The sequence below is a fragment of the Solea solea genome, chromosome 7 (assembly GCF_958295425.1).
Source record: "Solea solea chromosome 7, fSolSol10.1, whole genome shotgun sequence".
Classification (NCBI taxonomy): Eukaryota; Metazoa; Chordata; class Actinopteri; order Pleuronectiformes; family Soleidae; genus Solea; species Solea solea.
Genome location: NC_081140.1, coordinates 14,977,737 through 14,992,961, shown reverse-complemented (window position 1 = coordinate 14,992,961; position 15,225 = coordinate 14,977,737). Strand labels below are relative to the sequence as shown.

Sequence of the window (15,225 nt, the reverse complement as noted above, 5' to 3'; positions counted from 1 at the left end):
TATGATCCACTCTATTGTGGAATGGTCCACTTTAGGAACACACCTGGTGCTAATTGGAGCAAATACTAGCATCACAGAGTTAAGTGAGTTTGTGCCGCAGCGGGTTCCCTTTCATGCTCCTTGTTTGTGGTGTATACATATAATGTAAGTAAGAAACATACAGTGTGTTGTTTTGTCGTAGTGTGTACAGTGCATACTTGTTATAGTATTTCTGTATAGTTTGTAAAGCTATGTCTAAACCTCGTTGTTTGGATGACGCCGTGGGCGTAGTAAATTGGTTAATTCCTTACTATTTCTTAATCATTCGTGGTGTCATGTACTGTTAGCCTAATGTTGTCATACGTAAGCCAGTTTTATTGATTTGTATTCTCAACATGCCCGGTACTTTTGTCCACTGCGGTCAAGTTGGATGACATTTGTTTCTCAAACTGATTTGGAAGGACATTAACATCCGGTTTCCAAAATAAAAACACTGAGTGCACATTTGAAATCACATTTTTGAATTGGAAAAATAAAGAAAATCCTCACAGTTATGTTTCACAGACCTAATAACTGGACTTTGAGCGACTGTATAAAGAGAGTTCTCTTAAAGTTAGTAATTGGAATGAAAAAGTGGTGTTCAGCACATTGATATTATCTACTAGTGTTCTGGATAGCAGACATTTTACTGTTTACATTAGGTACATGTGTGCTTCTCACAAGTGTGCCAGCTGTTATTTTTGTAATGTCATAGTTTAAGACCATATATTCAATTACTTTATTTTTACTTTATATTAGAAGTCTTGAGCGGGTTAAAACATTTCCATGATAATGATTAGTTCTCATGGAAAGTTCTCCTATTTATGTGGTATCAGAGAGCCACCTTGGCCTTTGAGTATAACCTTTAGTTATGTGCTCAGGAGGATGACCTCACTCTTGACATCTACCTTGAAACCACCTGAGATGAACTCTGACTAGCACAGCAAACCTATTATTCTGCAAGTGCAAACACATTATGATGTAAGAACACAACATGGTACAACATGATCCGGCAAGTAAGATTATTGGGTGAAGCCTCAGTCAGCCATATAGTTCCAGAAATTAACCCAACACCTGCCTATAGAACGCCATTATTGTCATAACACGAGACAATGAAATCTGTGGTGGATTCTACTTAAAAACAGAAGGTCAGAAGAAATTGATGGGTAATACTGTATGTCTTTAGTTTTTCCCACATGTACCTGTCAGTTAGGGCTGACTGACCATCTACTGTATGAGTTGGGGACAGTTGATACCTAGTGTACGTCGCTTTGGATAAAAGCGTCTGCTAAATGACATGTAATGTTATATGTTTTTTTTTCTCCTCTCCCTGCTCCTTTCCAATTGCGCAATGTCCAAAACTAACAACTTTTTATGTTGTATTTTTTTTAATGTATTTGTGCAGTACAAAAAAACTTAACACAATAATAAATAATCAAATGACTTGGTTGTGAACAGTCATCCTCGCTCACATGGATTCATTTAAGGCCATTTTTGTCATAACTGGCCCATTCTTTCACTTGTGCTGGTGTAGTTTCCAGTGACTCAATATTGTGAAAATTCAGCCATTTTTCTTTTTGTTTTGATGCTATTTGATACTAATACAATTATGACTATATTATGTGTGTATACTATATATTGTCATTCTCTCTTTTTTGGGGGCGTTATTACTTTAGGCCATTTATTTATTGGTATCACTATTTTTAGCTGTTTCTTTTATTCTGTACATGGCTACTGTAAATCCGCCTGTGGGGATCAATAGAGGCTCTTTATCTTATCTTGACTGGTATATCCTTTGTGTTGAATGCGAAGTGCTTAAATGTTAAAATGACGAAACAAAAACACAAAGCATTTTCTGAAACAGTGGTGCATACTTCTTCTGTTCCTCCAGCAGGGGGCCGCCTACTTATTATGAGGACGCGCTCTGAGCAGCGGCCTTGATGCAGGAGGAGGGGGAGGAAAGGAGGGGGTGTTTCTGCGGTCAGGACTCGGGGCCAGTGGGCGGCGCAGACCCTTGAAGATGCATAGAACCTGGATGCGGATGTTGCTCACCTAAAGATGCTATAAGTCAGCTGCTGTCGGAGAATCGGTGTCATATTTAACGTTTCAGGCGGAAACATTAAGGCGAAAAACCTTCGTGATGAACACAGTGTCTTTGTCTGGAAATCTGTGGGTGCGACAGAGGAAACAATAGTTTTTATTTATTCCTCGGGAAACAAGAAGGATTTGCGTCCCTGTCTCAGTCGGGCGGAGGGCACTTCTTTCCACCGGTGTTAAGTCGGATAAACGAGAGAATGACAACAACAGACCGTGCGTAAACATCCACTGAGCGGCTTATATACACGTCTTTATGCGCTCACGGGCAGTGTGATGACACACACAGAAAGAGAAGAGAAGTGATGCAGTGTGATCAAAGCTGTCACTTCTGATTTGCAGGTCCGGCCTTGGGGACCTAAAACATCTGCAGGAATTTGTAAACAAACACATCATTCATTTATTTTAATTCCTCTATTGAGAGACAGTGCGCGTCCACCACTCGCACGCACTGATTCGTTTTACTTTGGCCGGTAGATGCTCTTGTGTCTGACGCTATTCCTGTTCAGACTCCGTCGATATTTCTTCATCATGTTCAGCTCCGAGAGACTCTCAGTGCCGGATTATGTCAGCCGGCTGCAGAGAGGCAGGAGTGGCTCCGGCTCCGGCTCAGGCTCCGGCTCCGACTCCCCCCGCCCGGTCTCTCCCGGCATCGGCGCCGACGTCCAGGCGGTTCTGGACGTCTCCATCCCCGCCCTGCGCTCCGCCATCAAGAGGCTGAAGTCAGCCAAGGAGCTGGATGATTCAGAGGAAACCCGCGGGGCCATTGCGAAAATCTTTCAGTTAGTGGAGGAGGCCTGGATTTTACCCGCTTCAGGCCGTCAGGTGGCAGAGGAGATTTGCAACAGGATCCGACTAGATGGGGGCCTGGATCTGCTGCTCCGCCTACAGCAGACACCTGCGGTGGAGATAACCTATGAGTCTGCAAAACTGCTGGAGCAGATCCTGATCTCAGAGAACAGGTACACACTTGAACAGCAGCTCTGCTATTGCAATTATGTCATGTCATTTTGTCAATTTGAACCTTTAATTTCTGAGATAAAGTCTGGCAGTTGCTTTTATATACACACACATAAACAAGTCTCATGTTGTGCAAAAAGAGCAGGCGCTTCAACAAACACACCCTTTAGAACAATGTAAATCAAAATATTAACTATTGTCATGAATGTAAAGCAGCATGTTTTTAGATTGTGAATGCTGATGGTGTTTGATTTGTGGGTTTTATCTTAATTTATTCAGATGTGTATTTTTCTTAAGCTGAAAAAGACACAAAGGTTAAAATTGATTTCACAAAATGGCAGAAGGCAATGACTCAACTTATCTTGTTCCCATGTCATTTTTTTTTTATAGGCACATGACATCACTATTTCCTTCTGCAGCAGCCAATTTAAGTTGTTTTTTAAATGTAACATCCTACTACCCAGTTTGTATATGTGTATAACTGTTTGGCTTTGATGCCTTAAAATAATCCTTTAATATGTACTTTAGCAAAGGGCCTTGCTATGGGGGGGGCTTGCACTTTTCTACAGTAGCCCAAATGGATGTGCATTTCATATTTAGAGGCCGAAACCTTACTATGCAAACTATATGAAGAATGGCTCCACAACATAATCCTGACACATAAGGGCTGGGTCACTTTGCATGACTGTGTGAGTGCAGAGGTCCATACTTGTTTAAGTATGAACACAACTGCCTGCTTGTACACACATGTAGAAATGCAAAGTGGCTCTCCTTGGACATGGGATGTGGACACTATGACCCATGACTATTATGAATAAAAAGCAGAGAGTGGGTGAAAAGAGACATGTGACAGTGTTTATATCTGGTCTGGTATGTGGAGGCCACCATATTTACCTGGCAAGCATGAGAAAGGGATATGTGAGTGGAAGGCTCATCCATATGTTACAAAAAACATTCATCATCAATCAGTCATTCTGTCTACAAGTTTTTGAGAGTCAAGCATCATCACCATCATTTTTTATTTCTCCCTACAGAGATTATGTAGCTCGTATGGGGCTGGGGGTCATCCTCAACCTGGCTCAACAGCAGGAAGACGCTCAGCTGGCTCGCAGTGTCTCGGGCATTCTGGAGCACATGTTCAAACACACCGAGGAGACATCTATCCACCTCATCACTAACGGTGCCCTAGATGCTCTCCTCTTCTGGTGTAGGAGTACGGATCCCACCGTGCTGCGACACTGTGCTGTGGCCCTTGCCAACTGTGCCATGTACGGAGGCCACCGCTGCCAGCGATGGATGATCGAGAAACAAGCAGCTGAGTGGCTTTTCCCACTGGCTTTTTCCAAAGAGGATGAACTTATTCGGTTCCATGCGTGCCTGGCTGTAGCGGTATTAGCTGCAAATAAGGAAATAGAAAAAGAGGTGGTGAAATCTGGGACCTTGGAGCTGGTGGAGCCATTTATTGCATCTTTGGATCCGGATGAATTTGCCCGCAATTTACTGGACAGGGCAGACAGCATGCAGGGCAGGACAGCATCTGATCTGCAGCACCTCTTACCATTACTGGATGGCACAAGACTGGAGGGAAAGTGCATTGCAGCCTTTTACCTCTGTGTTGAGACCAGCATCAAATCTCGTCAGCGCAACACAAAGGTACATATTCACTGTCCCCGTCAAAAAGAGTGCAAAACCCTTAGGAAGTGTTGTCTGATAGCTTTGTTGTGACATCATTTTGTCATATTTTTCAAGATATTTCAAGAGATCGGAGCGGTGCAGAGCCTTAAAAGAATTGCCATGTATTCCACTAATGGTACCGCCTGTGCCCTCGCTAAACGGGCGCTGGTAATGATGAAAGAGGAAGTACCGAAACGTATCCCGCCATGTGTTCCTAACTGGAAAACCTGTGAGGTGCAGACATGGCTGCAGCAGATCGGCTTCAGTGCCTATTGTGACCTTTTCAAGGTGGGAAAAATACACAGGGGCAACCGGTCCTCATGAACTCCCGTTTTAAAGCCTCAAGATTTGCTTGATTTGCTATCTCATCTTTCTTCCTGTAAATGAGAACATAGTTTACAAAATCAACATCTTGTGCTACTAAAGAGTTGACTTCCATTCAAACTGAGGTCTTTTTGCAACCAGCAGTTGCTCCCTCGCAGCCTTTCAGCATATTCGTATTTCCTGGTTGGCTTCAGGAGACTAAATATCGAAGAATCATAATATTTCATAGGAGCATACAGATCTACCCTTCATTCCCACAACATCTCATATTAATCGTTGATCTATCAGAAATGTGTTTGATGTGTTTCTAACCATCTTATTGTACAGGAGCTGCAGGTGGACGGAGACCTCTTGCTGAACATCACAGACCAGGACCTGATTAGTGATCTGCGCATGACTACAGGCCTTACCCGTAAAAGGCAAGTGGTTAAAAACAACAACAACAACAACAACAAAAGACGTTAACAGAAATGTGAGAAAAAGCAAAACTGTTTCATTGATGCAATGTGCCTCTCCAGATTTCTTAGAGACCTGCGTGTGTTGAAAACATATGCCAACTACTCCACCTGTGACCCAAACAATATGGCTGATTGGTTAGTCAAGGTGGACCCTCACTTCCGTCAGTACACCTATGGTCTGGTGCAGTCAGGTGTGGATCGCAGCAACATCCAAAACCTGACCGATCAGCAGCTTCACCACGACTGCAGCATAGACAATGGAGTCCACAGAGCCAAGATCCTGTCTGCAAGTCGCAGACCTTTAAAAACCTGCCACACTGATGCCCAGCCCGCAGGACCTGATGTGTTCATAAGCTACCGCCGGACTTCTGGCTCCCAGCTGGCCAGGTAAGGTCTGAATCACAATCACAGGAGGTGATTCTATATTATATAAGTGTCTATATATTATAAAAGGTCTATAATTTATCCTTTCTTTTCTTCCTGCTACGGCTCAAGCCTCCTGAAGGTTCACCTGCAGGTTCGAGGATACAGCGTATTCATAGATGTGGAAAAGCTGGAGGCCGGAAAATTTCAGGACAAACTGATTCAGAGCGTCCAGCGAGCACGTAACTTCATCCTGGTCCTGTCTGCCAATGCACTTGATCGGTGCATGAGTGACACTGCCATGAAGGACTGGGTGCACAAGGTTGGTCATTTACTCTTTGTTTATGTTGATACTGTTGAACTGAACAATAATGACACCAGATTGTAATTGTACTGCGAGTATCATTTTCGGATTTCGCTCACTGCAGTAACTAGATCATGCAGCCCATGGTCAAGTGGAAAGGGGAACGTGGCTTGTAACCGGAGGGTTGCCAGTTTGAATCCCTACCAGGTTTAGAGGGCTGGCGTACCCCTCAGCAACCAACCCTCATTGCTCCCCGGGTGCTGCTCAGTGGCTGCTGACTGCTTCTAATTTTCTAGGAAGGTTTCTAGTAGAGGATCGGTTGAATGCAGAGAAGGAATCTCCCTAAGTGGCTTAATATCAAACATATCAATGCAGTATTAATTTAAATCTTAGGATATGGCTTGTATTGTCCTACACATCCGGTGTTAAACAACTCAGAATGTTAATCAGCAGAAATTGAATGTACTATTTATCAATATGTTTGAAAAAGTGCATAATCGTTACAAGTCGTTCAGCTTTCCTAGCCTGGGAATAAGCTTTTTATATGTACTTTAGGCACGGGACTTGCTTTATCCATCTGGATGTGCATTTCACTTTGTGAAACAGAAGCTTACTGTGCAAATGAAGACAAACAGCAGAGTGGGCACAGCTGTGAAAGAGTGTTTTCCTTTCTGGTATACGGAGGTCACTGTAGTACTTTAATGACCTTTAATAAGTCCTTTACAGCAGCTGATTGTTAAGTAAAATGACTGAATAAAAATGAGAAGGATAATGTGACTAGTGTGATTACAGGAAGTGAGAGCTGTATAGTTTTACACTGCGCTATATTAGCCACATGTCCCAGTTAGTTATCTGCTCTTCCGCTCTACCTCACATATTTTGTGGTTTGCAAATAGCTGCTGTGCACATTTGCACAGACAGAAAATATTTAGGGACTAAAAAAAAACTTTACTTTACTTTACACTCCACCTGGGCCTTCAAGTGAGTCGATGGTGTCTAGGGAGTGAACCGGGATGCCGGGACTCACTGCTGAACCCTCTGGAGGTGTCGTGGGCCTATCAGCGAATCACCAAGGAACCTGAAGGATGCCATCACTCACTTGACCATCTCACTGAGTCTTGGCAGAATGCTGCAAGTGTGCAACAAGGGACATAACAGCTAGTCCTATTTATCCAATCTTTACAGATGATTCTCGACATGTGTGCTTTTACATTTATATTCCATTTCACAAGCTGATGCACTCAACAAAACTTACATTTTGTCTTGCAGGAGATAGTTACAGCCTTGGGTTCTGAGAAGAACATAATTCCTGTCGCAGATAATTTCGCGTGGCCGGAGCCCACGTCTCTGCCAGAGGACATGAGGCAGATTCTCAATTTCAATGGCGTCAAGTGAGTCACTGCTGCTGTTACTCTGAGTCCTCAGCATGTGTCTATGTTATGGGGGCAGTAGATTATGGTGTTCACCACACAACTCTGTGGCCGGAAACTGGTTGTACAACACGTTTAATGCAGGAAATTTAACTGAGCTGTTATTCATTTTTCAAAACTTATCTCACGAGCAGTTTATCAATATGATGTTTAGCAGATTTGTAAAATATCCATCCATCCTTTTTTCCACACAGATGGTCCCATGAATATCAGGAGGCCTCGATGGAGAAAATCCTTCGTTTTCTCAAAGGACGACCAGACCAAATCGACGGACTAGACGCCTCCAAAGGGGAGAAAAAGAAATAAACGCGATAAGACAGATTCTGTTCAGCTATAATAATAACTCATGCCAAAGTCCACATGGCCTACAGTGAAATGGCCGGCAGCTTCTCCTGCTCTGATTATGCATGTGAAGTGAATTTGATTATGTCTAAATTCCATGCCCACATTAAGACCTAATATACAGAGGACAGTAAATACAATTTAAAGAAGGGAATTCATATTGTATATAATACAATGAAGCCTTTAATGATAGCATCCTTTTATCGCTGTAAATGTATAATCAGGTACGCCTACTGTCTCTCAGGTAATTAACTTTGATCTGCCGTCACCGTCAGTGGCTCCTGGCAAAATCATCAACAGCAAAGTCAGAGGCATCTGCTGACATATCAGTTTTCATAAGAGCTATAATGAGTCATCGGTTGTTTAACTCATATACTAAACATTCACAGGACAAAAGCAGGTCTCTGTCTTTACCGACGTGTTTTTTATTTTATGGTTGTGACAAAAGACATTTCCTAGCATTAAATTGATTACACGATGAGGGAGTAGTTGGTGGTTATAACGTCATATAACCTACATTATAACCCACATTATGTGATATATACTATAAACCTGCATGTGACTTTAACCAAAGGCGGGGAAGTGTACAGGCAGCAGAACACATGCATTTAGTAATAAATGTTTCCTTCCCTATATAAGATGGCTAGGTCATTTTACTGTGAATTAACTTACAATGATCAAAAATGCACTTCTAACTCCCGGGAAAATTATAATGGATACATGTAATTAACACAATTTGTTGACTGCCGATAGTGCAACATATTTGAACTACAAATATTACTATTTTGACAAGTGGTTTATTGTGGTGTGAGTATGTGGCTGCTTTTGCAATTGGTATTTCACTCGTGGTCCATCAGGTAAGTCAAAATAAGATATAACCAATTAAATGTTAGAGAGAGCACAGAGCGGTAGACAACCAAGTAGATCAAACTTTTGACAGTTCGGAAATTCTGATGATTCATTTGTGAAATCCAAATTAAGCAAAGCAGTTTTCAAGTTGTTTTATTGTATGTCATGTCCCCAAAAAATACATTATTATGGCCTGATCTGCTCCTCTGCAGGGATTTCATCTGATTTGCCTTAATATCTGCCTTTAATGTCTATCTTATTTATTAAAAAAATCCAATTTTTTTTTAATTTGTAACAGGATTTATTTATTTACTCCTCCATCATCATGTGGTTCTAATGTTCTCAGTGTACAACAAACACAATTTGATCCCTTTATTTTAACATGAAATAAAATGTGTTGTAAAACATGAAATGATGATTTCATTGATTACAAGTGAGATGTAAACAAAATGACATATTTCACATAAATCAAAGTCAAAAGTGATCCAGTGCTATGCAATAAATACAGTGATAGTAGTGTTTTAATGTGCAAGTGATTATGTGGACAGATAAGCAGCTTAAATGGCTCTGATCACACAACCTATACAAAATGCTGCACGATGTCATAAATAATCTTCAGATCAATTCAGAGCAGGTCAGTTAATCAGGTCAGTCTCACTTAACACTGTAACTTCCCTGAGAGCATTTTGAAGCTGATTTGCCAGCTCTGGTTCCCTTTATGTGCGATGAGGTCATGACCCGTGTGTGCATGTTGGGCTGTGGGACTATCCAGTGTTGTTCTTTGGGGAGTTTGGACTGTGCTCTCTGCTTTATGGAGAACAGAGGAAGGGTCAATGTGTAACTCGGTAATCCCTGGTTGCTGCTGCAGCTTTGCTCTCTCTGCTTTGGATCATCACTGACAGTTGGGTTTGGAAATGTGTGGCACAGATATTCATCTACTACATCGTGCCCATGTCTCTTTAAGGTAAAACAAATTCTTTTGTCTTGGCTATCAATGTTCTTCTTTTTGGCTTTAATCTGTGTCACATTCACCCTCATTCATGTTCATTTGCGTTTGTATTAAAACATTTTCTTTTTTAGCCTGACCGAGAGGCATGAAAGCCGGGTAGAAAAGCAGCAGAGGACCACAAGCCAGCCAGACCTCTACCAGGTGAGCTATTTGGAGCCCCTGTTTGTGTTTTCTGGAGATTCTCATTCATCTAAGTAATAGTTTTATAAAGGTTTTAAATCAGGGGCTACTAGACTTCTGTGTTTGTTTTGTTGCATTTTTTTTTGCAAATAATCATTTATGGCACGCAGTTGAGCATGATTTGAAATGTGAAGATTTTTTTATCATTATACTGAACATAGTGTGTCATCAGTTACTAAAATCAACATATGACATATGGATGTGTGCGGCACATTCTTTGGCACTCGTTTTACCCCAAAAAACAAAGTCAAGTATAGTATCATGGTCATTTTACGATTTATATGTATGCAATGATGACATAATTGGAAATTATGTTGGAATTTTAGGGGCTGCAAACATTTTCCCTAACCCCACAGCCCATCATTGAATTTAATGAAATGTTTTTCAGCTGATTCTTCATCCTTTGGTCTTGATCACTTTGGGATGAGTAGTGGGAAGAATCCTGTTGCTGAGCTTGCAACAAACCCAGAAGCACAAACGCACGTAATGCATGTGTCCGTGTGAGAGCTGCTCACGTCACAGACACTAACACCACAACAAAGTTCTTTGAAAGGTTCCTGTCTGCTATATTCTTCTTCATGTCAAGATACTGTGGCGTCTCTCTGGTCTCTTCTCTGGTCTAAACACTGCAGGGTCCTAGGACAGAAATAAAAGAAGTAAACGTTTTATTATGCTAATTTTAAAAAGGATTTGAATAACATTTTTTTTGTTTTTTTTTTCACAGGCATTTGTTAAGAATGTCTTTCTTCTATACGAAAAACAAGGAGAATGCAGATTCACCCAATTATTCCAGCAGGGATGAAGAGGATGACGGCTGCAAAAAGGAAAGAAAAGCCCTTCATGAAGTGCAGGGTGGCTGGGTAGATCGAGTTGAAGACACCACTTCCCACCAGAAAACATAAACTCTCCACACAGGCAACGGAGGCAAACAGAGCACCTGGAGAAAAACAACAGTTATGGATAAAATCTGTCCCCCCTGATAAAGGGTGCTTCAGGCAAAATGCAGGTAATAATTAGCAATAATTCAAATGTAGAGTTACGTAATAAATCAAACAATACAAAGCTGAGGCTACCATGTGCTTCCGAACACTATATTCATTTAATAAATGAATGGCATCTACCTTAGACATGTTTGTAAGTGATCAAAGACCAACCTTGCTCTGATGGGTTCACCAACTTTGACAGTTTTGACCTGAGCACAGGCGTCGAAGTCATGAAGAGGAAACACAGACCATAACCTGGTCACAGAAAAATTTACAGAATATCACTTTAAAGCATGAGTGAACTAAACAATATCATTAAAACATGCAATTTGCTCCCCAATTAATAAAACAAAAATCCTAGTGTAAAAGCGGATCTATACATCAAAATGATGATGATGCTCGGAATTCTAGGCTAATAAAGGCTGAATATGAGAAGTAATGCTCATACAAACTATTTCTGTTTAGACTTTGAAGTTTTCTTTATGTTTATGAATATAAAACCTATATTTCTTTTTGCCACAGCCATTTTAATTATCTGTTCAAATACATCCTCTCACAAATTTACTCCAGAGCCTCTCACCTGTGAACATGAGTTGGGTGGTGTTCGCTACAGAGAAGACCACCAGCCCGATTATATTGGAGGCCAGACCCATGACAGCCACCCACGAGTCCTCCAGGCATTGCTGCATGATCTTCAGCCCCAGCAGGCTGCTCAGGTACGCCAGGTGCTGAGCTGCCGATCCGAAGCCAATGAGGGTGGGGCCCCAGCAGAGCGGCGAGCTCAGCTCAAACAGCACATACAGCTCCCGGCTACCGGAATGTACAGTCACCACCAGGAAGAAGCACAGTGTGTAAAGCCACAGCTTGCATCTGTGATCTCCTCCACCATCCTCACCGCTACTGCCCCCCGTTGAGAAGAGGCGCCAGACAGCCTTGTAGTGGCGAGTGGTGAGGAGCTTTGCACTCGGGTCTGGGGGGACGCACTCGTGGACAAACAGGTAAGCATACAGAGCGGCAGCCAAGTTAGTGGCCAATACCAGCCAGAAAGGGTTGATGTACCTAAACAAAGGCATACACATTTTAAGGTAACAGATACCACATCAGATAGTAAAGATTTTGAGTCTGAGTTAAGTGCACTGGTGAGAATAAGGGGCTGTTCACATACAGTGTCTAATAATGCTTGAAAACCATGTGGAAGAAGGCAGAGTTAGTAGAACTAAGGTGCTTGTGGGGTTGCTCTTCTATTGCATCAATTTCTACTAAGCAACCAGGACATCTGCATTGAAAGTGTTAACAATGTTGAATGTGTTAACAGCCCCCAATTATTTTTCAGATGTTGTGAGTGAGTAGCAGCACATATTTCCTACCCTTGTGCCTGTCGCCATTGTCCTCCAATAATGCTGGCTAGCATTCCTGAAACACCTAGACAGGCCTCCAACACTGCCACCCGGAAGGTGCGGGACCTTCTGTCACTGGTATCGGCCACGTACGCAAAGCAGCCAGCCAAGATGGCATTGAAATCACCCAAGAGGCCACTGAGCAGCCTGCCCAACAGAAAATAGACTACCGGTAGTTTCAAGTACATCACCACAAGGTTAACGACTGTCTGCAATGCCAGGCCAAGGCTGGGGAGGATGAGGACTGGCCGGCGACCTGCAAGGTCACTCCATGAGCCCAGGAGAGGCACCACCAGCAGCCCCACAGAGAAGCCTCCCAGACTGATGTACAGGTTCCAGTGGGCTGTTAAGGTTTCCACCTCCTGACAAAAAAACACAATGTGATGTTCATTATTAACATGGGGATATTGCTTAAAACAGTTTAAAACACCTCCTCAGAAATGTCATCAATCAGTCGACCTCCACCTGTTGGATTATGTGCCACCCTTTAGTGTGTGTTATGCCCCTGTCCAGTTCCAACTAGTTTCAAAATGTTCTATTCCTAATCTCAAATAATCGTACTTCATACTGATTTAAAACTAGTTTTAACCGTAAAGGTCCAGTGTGTAACATTTCAGACATAACAGACAGAGCCTGCCTTTTGGATTTGAACAGGAAGCACTATACAAACAAGGATGAAAAATATCTTTGGTATGTGAAGGTCACTGCGGTTTTCTGATGCTCTTGGTAGTGGAGTGCACCAATCATTCATTAGGTGTCACCCATTCTTACACACTGAATCTTTTAAAAGAGACATATATCATTAAAATGTAGGTCACAAAATGAACCGTAATTTATTTGCCATTTTAATATGATTTAATTTTGTTTTTCCACCGAAAACAAAGAATATACTCTCTAGGCAAATTTCTATTGCAATGTCAGCGGCCCCACTGCAGTACCTCCAGGGCCCACAAGTGGGCAGTGAACAGCACTTTGAGAAGCTGCTGTATATCACAATTATAACTAGACTCATCAAATTTGTACTGAATTAAAAAGGTCAGTCAGTTTGGGCTTTTCTCTGGTCGACACCATCTTTAGAAATATGTGCAGATAATATGCCATTTTTGGCTGATATGTTTTGTTTGTTTTTTACCCTCAATTTAACTAGAATATACGTTTTTTTTTCAAATCACCAAACATTGCTTAACCTGCATGTACATGCATTGAACACTGCTTTTGATTAACCCCCCCCCCCAAAAAAAACACTTAGCAGTAGCTAATATCAAGTATTAAGATTCTTGCAGAATGTAACTTGCATCAATAAAAATCATATAAATTGTATATCGCCCAACCGATTAGTCAGTTTACTAATATTCAAAGTACAAAGTTAAAGTTAATAATGAACGATTTCACGATCCTATTATTTAACCTCGAGTGTGTTATTAATGACTGTTATTTGCCTTTTGAAGAGGGTCGGGGGTCACGGAGCTGTTGCTGCAGTCGGACCTCTTGGAGCCGTTGTAGCCGAGGTCCTCGCTAATTCTGTCCCATAGATACTGAGTGGACAGAGGCGCCTGCAGGGCCATGGAGAACACGGAGAGGAACAGCACGGGCTCCACGGACACCGGCAGCGGGCATGTGAACGGGGGTCGTAGTCGTCCGGCGGCGGTGGTGGTCGATACTTCTGTTTCTTTCGAATCATCCTCCGATGTGGCGCTGGAGACTTCGCCGGGAAGGATCGCTGCTGTGTCCAACTCGTCCATGTTGTTCTGGGTAAACTGTGAACAACGTTAACCGTGAGTGGTAACGTCCACTCACTGTAGCCGTGTTAGCGGAGCAGCTGCCATGCTAACGCTAGTTTGTCACGACAGCCTGTGTCTCTGTTTAGTTTACAGCTAGTTTGGGAGAAACTTATCCGTGTCCACAAGCTCTGTCAAATAAAGGAAGCGATACTGGAGCTTATTAAAAGCAGGGACACAGCGACACCACCTGGACGGAGAAAGCGAACTACACCCTTTTCTTTGCTCAGTGTTTTAACTGTAGCAGGGGCGTTTCAGTGGTACTTTGGGGGCTGGGGGCCCCACATTACATTACATTGCTGCTGCTACTACTACTACTACCACTACCACTAGGGGAATGGGAAATTTCCACTATACAGTCCCAGCACTCGACTGATCATGCCGTGACTTTATTCAGTAACTAATATAACACGTTGTTTTTTAAAATTCAGTAACTCCATTTCCGTTACCAAACGCTGCGTTACTCACACAGTTACCATAACATTTTAGTGATCAATAAAGTTTAATTGAATTGAAAAACAAAGCACTTGTCGCCCTCTAGCGTCCCACACGTAATCAAACATGCGCCATGAAGAGGACTGGACAGGTCGGCATGATGGCGAGCGAGAAGGCGAAGATAAGTTTCTCCCCGTGGAGGTATTCACATTATTTTCAACTGGAGAACAGAGGGAAAAACAACATTTTGGTAACTTGTAGACTGTGTCCTGGTTCAAAAATACTTTCTACGGCGAACAACAGCAACAGCAATCTGCTGAAGCACCTGGAGAAGCAGCATGCGTCGATAAAGTTAGCAGCTAAGGTAGCTAACGCAGCAAACGAGACCGAGAGCAGCGAGCACACACCTACTCCACCCAAGCAGCGGTTGGAGTTCGAAAGACAGACCCATGGCCAGGCACAACTTGATAAAACAATAGCACGGTATGTTTAATTGTTTATTTGGATCTCTTTTAGCAATATCAGGCTATTATTCCAAGAGATAAAAACACGTGTTTTTTCCCCTCAGATATGTAGTGGAAAACATGCTACCCATCTCCACAGTGGAGGACCCTGCTTTCAGACAGA

At 42.4% G+C, this 15,225-nt stretch overlaps 2 protein-coding genes across 3 annotated transcripts; one reads left to right on the top strand and one right to left on the bottom strand.

The window, feature by feature from the left end:
• Positions 1–53: 53 nt before the first annotated feature.
• sarm1 (sterile alpha and TIR motif containing 1) lies at positions 54–9,228 on the top strand. The gene is made up of 9 exons (XM_058633536.1): positions 54–144; positions 1,910–3,074; positions 4,107–4,725; positions 4,822–5,034; positions 5,398–5,489; positions 5,589–5,915; positions 6,024–6,213; positions 7,465–7,586; positions 7,820–9,228. The coding sequence occupies exons 2-9, from the start codon at positions 2,590–2,592 to the stop codon at positions 7,929–7,931; spliced, it is 2,160 nt and encodes a 719-aa protein (XP_058489519.1). The 5' UTR covers positions 54–144; positions 1,910–2,589; the 3' UTR covers positions 7,932–9,228.
• A 1,041-nt stretch (positions 9,229–10,269) lies between these two features.
• Positions 10,270–14,287, bottom strand: slc46a1 (solute carrier family 46 member 1). Of its 2 annotated transcripts, XM_058633538.1 has the most exons (6): positions 13,825–14,283; positions 12,356–12,747; positions 11,569–12,047; positions 11,160–11,243; positions 10,786–10,942; positions 10,270–10,641 (listed from the first exon to the last, which is right to left on the bottom strand). In XM_058633538.1, the coding sequence occupies exons 1-6, from the start codon at positions 14,125–14,127 to the stop codon at positions 10,587–10,589; spliced, it is 1,470 nt and encodes a 489-aa protein (XP_058489521.1). In that variant the 5' UTR covers positions 14,128–14,283; the 3' UTR covers positions 10,270–10,586. The 2 variants fall into 2 exon arrangements, with proteins under 2 accessions (XP_058489521.1, XP_058489523.1); XM_058633540.1 differs by lacking the exon at positions 10,270–10,641 and having other exon boundaries at positions 10,782–10,942; positions 13,825–14,287.
• Between the last annotated feature and the right edge of the window lie 938 nt (positions 14,288–15,225).

Bases quoted from the DNA above. Each gene is read 5' to 3' on its own strand.
- sarm1 (XM_058633536.1), top strand. From the start codon at position 2,590: ATGCTCTTGTGTCTGACGCTATTCCTGTTCAGACTCCGTCGATATTTC. The intron at 3,075-4,106 runs GTACACACTTGA...TTCTCCCTACAG, and splicing joins ATCCTGATCTCAGAGAACAG to AGATTATGTAGCTCGTATGG. The intron at 5,035-5,397 runs GTGGGAAAAATA...CTTATTGTACAG, and splicing joins CCTATTGTGACCTTTTCAAG to GAGCTGCAGGTGGACGGAGA.
- slc46a1 (XM_058633538.1), bottom strand. From the start codon at position 14,127: ATGGACGAGTTGGACACAGCAGCGATCCTTCCCGGCGAAGTCTCCAGC. The intron at 12,748-13,824 runs GCAAATAACAGT...TTTTTTTGTCAG, and splicing joins CCCCCGACCCTCTTCAAAAG to GAGGTGGAAACCTTAACAGC. The intron at 10,943-11,159 runs GTTGGTCTTTGA...GTTTTTCTCCAG, and splicing joins GGTGAACCCATCAGAGCAAG to GTGCTCTGTTTGCCTCCGTT.